This window comes from Carya illinoinensis, chromosome 11 (genome assembly GCF_018687715.1).
Source record: "Carya illinoinensis cultivar Pawnee chromosome 11, C.illinoinensisPawnee_v1, whole genome shotgun sequence".
Taxonomy (NCBI): Eukaryota; Viridiplantae; Streptophyta; class Magnoliopsida; order Fagales; family Juglandaceae; genus Carya; species Carya illinoinensis.
In genome coordinates, this window is record NC_056762.1 from 3,604,218 (window position 1) to 3,612,992 (window position 8,775).

Here is an 8,775-nt window from a genome sequence, read left to right on the forward strand (position 1 = left end):
GTGATAGGTTTCTGGTAGAGAGAGAATTCAGAAAATTGCTTTTGGCCGCTAAGTCCCAATTTATCTTTTTATATTTTTATTTTTAATAATACTTGTAATTTTGTAACTGTGGAATATTTTTTAAAAATAAATATATAAATAAATAAATAAATAAATAAAGTGACATTAATGGCAACAAAGTAAAGATATAATTTTTTAAGAGAAATAATATTTATAATCGTGATTGTACAAATAATGTATAGTCATTTTAAAAAAATAAATTAATATAAAATTTATATAAAAAATTAATTTTTTAATCATAAATTTTATTTTTTTAAAATAATTACGTGATATTTAGAATTTTACAATTATATATAATATTACTCGATATAATTTTACAACTATACGAAGTATTGCTAATTTCTCATCGTACGGTTGGCTTGCAGACCGGCACTGCGTGTTGTGATTATAATCAAAGAAAGTTGTCACAAAGTATACATATCCAAATAGGTGTTTGACCAATCCTCCTCAGGTACTTCAATTTCTCTCTGTCTCGTAGCCGCCGCTGATCACCCCTCATTCGCCGGGATCTGTACGGATGATACCACTCTTCGTCTTCCTACTCTCTCTCCTATCTCCCCCCACCTTTGCTGTGGACTTCCTCTTCAATTCTTTTAATGGGAGCATTAATTCCAACAACCTCACACTCATCAACGACGCGCGGTTCGAGTCCTCCGTCGTCCGTCTCAGCAACGATTCCAACCAGTACTCCTACGGGCGAGCCTTCTATCACACCAAGCTCTCCATGAGAGCCACCGAGAATTCCTCCACGATTTCTTCGTTTTCAACCTCGTTCGTGTTCTCGATACTGCCCAAGATTTCCACAAGTCCTCAATTCGGCCTCGCCTTTGTTCTGTCCAACACTACTTCCCCACCGGGCGCGCTTGCTAGCCAGTACTTTGGGCTTTTCACCAACACTACTCTTCCTGCCGCGCCCCTTTTGGCGGTTGAGTTTGATACGGGACGAAACCCCGAGTTCAATGACCCGGATGATAATCACATCGGCATAGATCTCAATAGTATCCTATCGGAAAAGACCGCGTCGGCCGGGTACTATAATTCGACCGGGGGTTTCGTCCCCGTCCGAATGCAGACTGGTCAGAATATACGAGCTTGGATCGATTTTGATGGTATCGGCTTCGAAATCAATGTTACTATAGCGCCGATTGGTATGTCTCGTCCGTCTAAGCCCACGCTTACTTTCAAGGATCCGGTTATAGCTAATTATGTTTCGGCTGAGATGTATGTTGGATTTTCTGCGTCGAAGACTGAATGGATCGAGGCACAGAGGGTTTTGGCTTGGAGCTTGAGCGACACGGGAGTTGCTAGGGAAATAAACACGACCAACTTGCCCATTTTTAAGCTTGAATCGTCGTCTAATTCCATGTCAACTGGGGAAATTGCTGGGATTACCCTGGGTTGTGGTGCCTTTGTGATCATTTGTGCATCTGGGTTTTACTTGTTTTGGCGAAAGAGCAAATTGCGAGATGAAGAGGACGAGATCGAAGATTGGGAGCTTGAATACTGGCCGCACAGATTTTCCTATGAGGAGCTTAGCCAGGCCACTGATGGATTTTCCAATGATAACCTTCTGGGCTCGGGTGGATTTGGCAAAGTCTACAAAGGAACTTTGACAAACAATACGGAAGTAGCAGTCAAATGCGTTAACCACGATTCCAAACAAGGGCTGAGAGAATTCATGGCCGAGATATCCAGCATGGGCAGGCTCCAGCACAAGAATCTTGTCCAAATGCGTGGCTGGTGTAGAAAAGGCAACCAACTCATGCTTGTCTACGACTACATGCCCAATGGAAGCCTCAACAAATGGATTTTTGACAACCCTACGAAACTACTCGGATGGGAACAACGCCGCAGAGTGCTTGCCGACATTGCCGAAGGCCTGAACTATCTTCACCACGGTTGGGACCAAGTGGTAGTTCACAGAGACGTTAAGTCCAGCAACATACTACTAGACTCGGACATGCGAGGTAGGCTCGGAGACTTCGGACTCGCCAAGCTGTACCAGCACGGTGAAGTCCCCAACACAACTCGCGTGGTCGGGACTTTAGGCTACTTAGCGCCCGAGCTCGCAACTGTGGCCTCACCCACGTGGGCCAGCGACGTGTACAGCTTTGGAGTGGTGATACTCGAGGTGGCTTGTGGGAGGAGACCGATAGATACGGCGGTGACGGAGGAAGAGACGGTGCTGATAGACTGGGTGAGGGATCTGTACGTGAGCGGGAAGGTGGGCGAGGCGGCGGACCCGAGGATGAGAGGTGAATATGAGGCGGAGGAGATGGATATGGTGCTCAAGCTTGGGTTGGCTTGCTGTCACCCTGATCCCCAACGGAGACCCACCATGAAGGACGTGGTGGCAGTTTTGGTGGGCGAGCAGGAAGCCGCTGCTCCGGCGGAGTTGCTGTCAGACTTGGCACGCGGCGACAAGACCATCGGTGGTGGGTTAGGCGGTGACGAGTCAGAGGAGGTGGCGCCGCTGCGACCTGCGGTGTGAATGCTATATTTTTTTCTTTTTCCACAATTTCTTTTTGTTATAAAAGCATTTATTGTGTATGGTCTTCACTGACTTCTGAGAATTGAGCCGCCATTTTATTTTCCACGACGTAGTTCACATTACTTAAGTCTTTATTTAATGTAAAAATAAATAAATACATTTTGTATAATATTTTGCATGATTTGTATTTTTTATTGTGAAAATAAAATCTGTATTAATTTTAATAAAAGAATTCTTGAAGCCATTGATTAGTTGGATATCTCCTTTCGACAGACAGAATAGACATAGGGGTGTAAATTTTAACGGATAAACCGGAAAACCGGCCCGGCCCGGACCGGTTGTGCCGGTTTTGAACCGGTTCGGTCCGGAGCCGGTTTCATAAAATGAAAAACCGGCCGAAACCGGTCCGGTTTCGGTTCCGGCTATTTTTAGACCGGACCGGACCGGTACTATTTAATATGTTTATATTTTTTTATTTATTTAATGTTATATGTTATATATTTTATATTATATATAATTTTTTATATATAATATATAATAATATAAATTATAATTATATATAAGATAGTGTTATTTTAATTTATAAAATAAAAGTTTAATCTCAAACATGAAAATTTAATTGATCATATGCTTTAAATATATAATATTATAAATATATATTATTTATTAATAACATTTTATCATTAAGAAGTAAGAGCCTAAAAAGAAAGAAAATCACTCAAATATTATTACTAAATTTTAATGGCCTAATACACTTAAAACTCTTTATATTTTTTTTGATAAGTACATAAGACATTAGTAGATAAATATAAATTATATATATTAGCATATAATTTATATAAAGCCATACCAAAGCTATACTAATAGCATAAATTTTTTATATAGCACTTTTTTTTTTTGCATAACAGTCTTTTTATATAGTAGTTTTTTTTTAAAGTAGAATTTTTTGACATATCAGTTTTTTTTTTTTTTTTATAAACAGATTTTTTTTATAATAAATATATATTTTATTAAAACTGGAAAACCGGACCGAACCGGACCGGAAACCGGTAAAACCAGAATACCAATTTAGAAGGGTAATCGATTTTGAAAAATGTAAAACCGGTACCTACCGGTTCGGTCCTAAATTTTATCTAAAACCGGACCGAACCGGACCGATTACACCCCTAAATAGACAGGCCCTATAATACTATTTTGTGGTCCACGTGTCTAATCTTTAATCAATAGATGCATCTAACAAAATGCCTTTTCGGAAAATACTTTAATGAGCATATAAAAGAATTTAAAAATTGATGTGATATGTCTTTTATTTTTATTATAAAATAAATTCTATAAAATTATATTAATTTATAGATTTATTTAATATAATCTTTTTATATATATTTTTTTATCAAATAGTATTGTTTCAACTTTCAAGCATAATAACTCTCTATAGCTGTCAAATAAAGAAAATAAACCAAAACGGGTTGTTTTTAGCATCTTGATTTGTCAATCTTTTGACCAAAGGTGTTTTGTACTGTTATCATGGTATTCTTTCTCCATAAAAAATAGAGAAATGATATTTACAGTCGTGATTGTACAAGTGGTGTACAGTCATTTTAAAAAAAAAATTAATATGAGACCCACATGAAAAAAAAATAATTTTTTAAACGTAGACGTTACTCTTTTTCAAAGCGATTATACAGCATTTGTAATTTGTAATTCTACAACTGTACGTAACATTGCTCTAAAAAATATGATGCTCAGTACCATCGCCGCACAGCAGAAGTCAAGTCAAGAGTCTTGAGACAAGGTTTTATACTTATGACAAGTTGGTGGCAAGTTGAATATTAAACATTAACGTGATGATTCCTTTTCTTTTTCCAGAGAAGACCTTTGGGGAGTGCAAAAGAGAAGGCAGACCTGCCTTTACCAAATTCTGTATTAAGTGACTGCTACATATATTCAGAACACTTATTTACCTGAATGACCTGCACTACTACTTCAGGACTGAATGATAACTACTTTACTGTGCCAAGGTTTATTTTTAGAGCCATTTGAGCATCACGAGCCATCTCTCCTTTGAGTTCAAATTGAGATGAGGGAATAGAATCATGTAACATAAGATCAGGAAATCCATTTTGAAAGAGTAACCATGATGGCCCAATTGAGTTGCAGTTTAGTCTAGATAAGAACTACTAAGGGTTCCAAGTTCTTGAGGGAATTCCTAGTGTAGTATAGTACTGGATTAAAATATGCACATGCTGCAATTCCTTACTTGATGGCCTAAAGACCAAACACATAAGCAAGCTATCTAGACAAACCTCTATCATGATCTCCAGTAGAGGTATGCTTACATTAGACACCATCTTGTGCTTATATGTTGTGATCGATGCACTAGAGTGTGAAGTTGAGGGGGTGGAAACTGAAGTATGGTTTATTTTTCTTGGCGCCCCCCATCTTGAAACCTTGAGACTTTTTTTGGCAGACTGTTGCTACTGACTCTTTCATTGATTCAGGTCCACACACCATGACTCCAATATCAGATCCACCCGTTTCATTTGGAAACTTTGCAAATATATCTGTTGAATTCACTCGTTAGATCCTATGTCATTCTTAGATTCCGAGACTAATTTGCCTTTGCTCAAGAAAAAAAAGGGAACAGATAAGGAAAGTTATGCAAAGAGGAACACAGAAGTACCTTGGAAGTCAGGCCTTCCTCCAAAATGGATTTCATGTTCCTCAAGGGCAATCCTTGATTCTACATCCATGGCTTTGCCTTGTTTTTGGAAGATTAGTGGAGTCTTATTCTTCAGCCTTCTCCGTCTCAAAATGATTGCCACCAAAGTGGAGAACATTAAAGCTATGACAAATGAAGATATGAGAAGTAGATCAACAACCCAAGAAGGAGTCGTTTCCTTGGAGGCTTTAGAGGCCTTCTTTTGGGAGGGAACAAAGATATGATTGAGACAAATAAGGAACACAAGGAAAACAATGGAGGCAAATCCAGCCAAGGCTGCAATACAGAGGAGACTATCAAGTCCATATATTGCATAGTTCGAACATTTTGTATTGAACTGTACGGTTCGAACTTGGGATGAATCACATAGAAGTTCTCTTACAATTGGACCATCTCGCACTTCTTGAGTCACAAAAATTTTTAGTTTTAGATGCCATCTTTCAGTTGACTGGCTCTGGAACACAGATGAGATTGAGTTTAACACACATACATCTTCAGATTTCTTCACAACATATATAAGTTGCACTCTTGCGGGGAATATATATTTGCTACTGTTTTGTGCCGAGGCATTTTCCTGTAAAATGCTTAGAAATGGAGTTATCCCAATTCCCCCAGCGATCATGAGTAGACTGTCATATCTGCAAGAAGATTTCTTTTGATTAGTAAGGAAAATTTAAATCCTATGAACATGATTTCTAGGAGATAATGAACACTTGAGCATCTTGAACAAGTCCTATCACTAGTTCACAGAGAAAATTGTAATATAGCTGGATCTTTTTCTAAACCTTCGGAAGTCGACTGAGGCAGGTCCATAAGGGCCTTCAACTGCTATTGGTATGCATTTCGTCTGTTCCGAATCCGAGTCTAGCTCAGCTTGTATCAAGTCATAGAGAGAATTTGTCCACCATCCTTCACATTTAATTATGACTGACATGGAATCATCATTGACACTAGAGCTCGAGGTTATACTGAAAGAGTGCCACTGACATTTGGAGATACTTGGTATCTTCATAAATAGCACGCTTGTCGGGGTATACTTCAAGCCTGCAAACGAGTTGGAAAAATTGCTTCATGTAGAACTTTCAAGCCTTCTCTTTTATGATTTTCTAATAACAGAGAGGGACTGCAAATTTACTTGGATCCTTGGGCAAAATAAGCTCTATGGCTTTGGAAGGGTAGACACGTGCTGCAAGAATGCAAGATTCTGGTCTTGATTGAACGATTCGGAGTATTTTGTCAAGGCCAAACAGGAAAATTCCCGGGAAAACCATATAGAAGTGCCGATCTCCACAATGAAAGAGGAAAAATACTAGGAAGACTATGTAGAGATGGTGCGTGTAATAGAAGAGTTCAAAATTTTTCCTCCTTATCTGAGGAAGTGCTGTAATCCAGATCACTATCCCTGTAACAAGACCAATCTCCCCTGCAAGGTATATCCTCCCAGTTTTCTGCCATTTCCATATCTGTTGTTCAATAAAAACAAGCCGCGGAAAAACATGATTCAAGTTAAACGGAAATACCAAGTAGTAGTGATGAAAAATAATCTGTAAAATGAATGACTGAAATGGACAATAAAAGGGTATGATTACCTCGTCCTGAATGTGGTGACTGACCCCCCAGATGAACAAGGTGCTTGCACCATGTAAAGTGCAAAAAGTTAGCATTGCTGTCCCAACCCAGATGTGGTATCTTACTGAAGTTTCAAACTGGATGCCAAGTAAGCGAAATATTGCCAGCCCCCTTAAAATTGGCAGAAGCAACAAAGCCAGGCAGGCTTCTGCTAGCAAACCAAACCGGATTGCCAATCTTAAGTACTTGAGTTGCCATCTGAAATACAAATTAAGCATTAAAAATGGTGAAATTGTTGGTTTTCTTTATCGAACATATCCAGCAAAGGTACTTACAAATTCAACTTGAGTTCTTTGGCTGGCATCAACTTCTTGAAATCATTAGATATGTGGGCATAGAAAGTCCATGCTAAGAAGAGGACAAATAGAAACACTGCCAGAATTTCAATACCAGAGAGAACACCAATAAGACTGTTCACAACCACTGGATTTGAGAAAGTCACATGTGTAGTCCTTCCTTGCCTGTCATACATTTTTAAGCAGGAGAGGAAAATCAATAAATTAAGAATTACAGTGGCGATGTTCTAAAACCAGATGAGAGACAATAGTACCTGTTTTTTGGTTCCCTGGCTTTCAGATCCAAGCAAACAAGTCCGGTTATAGCCAAAGCAATCAGGGGAAATGTATACACAAGAAAATTAAGACCTGAAGCATATTTCCATTATTAACTAGTGTTAATTTCACATTCAATTATGAAACTCCTGCTTAATTCAGTGAATTTCTTGGCAGTAGGTAAAACTTAAATGGATAAAGTCTCGAGAAGGTACCATAATATCCAAGCACAGTACTTGTAGCAGTCTCTTCGGCTCCTTTCCATTTCCTTGTCCACAGTTGTGTGGGTTTTAGAAGCCAAAGGGAAATCCAACCGGTAAATAGCAGAATCATTAGTACCTTCGTAATAGCAAGAAGAATGGCCTTTGCCATGTCTGTCTGATAATATGCTGCAGGTGCAGTTTTTGAGTTCTAGTATGAAAGAGTTCTCAGTATAAATAAACAAAAACTCTATGCGCAATTCACTTTTGCGAAGAAAGATTGACACTGGAGAAAAAATGGTTGAGTGCAGCCCCACCACCGCCCTAAGAGTACCTGATATTACCGTTACCAAGATTGCTGCAGTGTGAACTGCAACATCAAGATGGATGTGAAATTGTGAATCTTATGAAATTCTCCATTTTCATCATTTCCTTATTTACAATAAAAGTCGAAATTCTGGTTTAGATGGGATCAACTTCTTTTTATAGATTGAAGATCACAAAGGAGGCATTGCCTCCTTCCCTAAAAACAATGATTAAATGTCCTTTCAAAGTCAGGGTCAAATGTTTTTTTTTTTTTTTTTTTTTTTTTGTAATTTGTTCCACAATGGCTGTATTCGTTCAGGACAAATGAATGAATAGTTATGCTTAAAAATTTCCTAAAAGATGGTATGTTATATATTTTCAGTCTTCGAAAAAAAAAAAGGAATGGCATGCCAACAGAACCTGTGAAAATACGTGATACCTATGCCATACATATGACATACAGTAGATACCATCATGTTGTAAGAAGTCAATTTTTGCTAATTAGGCACCCTCTAGCCTTTTGTTAGGATTATCTGGTTTATTCTAGTAAATGGTCCCTGTATTAGATATAGTGGACTCATGGTCCACTGCTCATGCCTTCCTTTTACCTCACTTAATGCTATTATATTCCTTTGGTCGGAGATAAAAAGTGAGTGAACCAGAAAAATAAATGGGGGAATCAAGGAGGTTGGAATCACATATTCCAAATACAGCAACCTTATGAATGGATCTACATTATGTTTCAGATGTACATTAGATGATTCGAAAGAGTAAGAGCCAATGCTGTTACTGTAAAATACTAAAAAACACAATCAATGA

General features: G+C 38.2%; 2 protein-coding genes across 2 annotated transcripts; one reads left to right on the forward strand and one right to left on the reverse strand.

The window, feature by feature from the left end:
* Positions 1-386: 386 nt before the first annotated feature.
* On the forward strand, positions 387-2,729 carry LOC122281448 (L-type lectin-domain containing receptor kinase S.1-like). Its single transcript, XM_043092931.1, has one exon. It carries the CDS (start codon positions 578-580, stop codon positions 2,549-2,551), a length of 1,974 nt encoding a protein of 657 aa, XP_042948865.1. The 5' UTR covers positions 387-577; the 3' UTR covers positions 2,552-2,729.
* A 1,900-nt stretch (positions 2,730-4,629) lies between these two features.
* Positions 4,630-8,102, reverse strand: LOC122281997 (ferric reduction oxidase 8, mitochondrial). The gene is made up of 9 exons (XM_043093904.1): positions 7,985-8,102; positions 7,666-7,861; positions 7,450-7,543; positions 7,175-7,360; positions 6,860-7,097; positions 6,406-6,733; positions 6,056-6,314; positions 5,232-5,908; positions 4,630-5,112 (listed from the first exon to the last, which is right to left on the reverse strand). The coding sequence occupies exons 2-9, from the start codon at positions 7,820-7,822 to the stop codon at positions 4,928-4,930; spliced, it is 2,124 nt and encodes a 707-aa protein (XP_042949838.1). The 5' UTR covers positions 7,823-7,861; positions 7,985-8,102; the 3' UTR covers positions 4,630-4,927.
* Between the last annotated feature and the right edge of the window lie 673 nt (positions 8,103-8,775).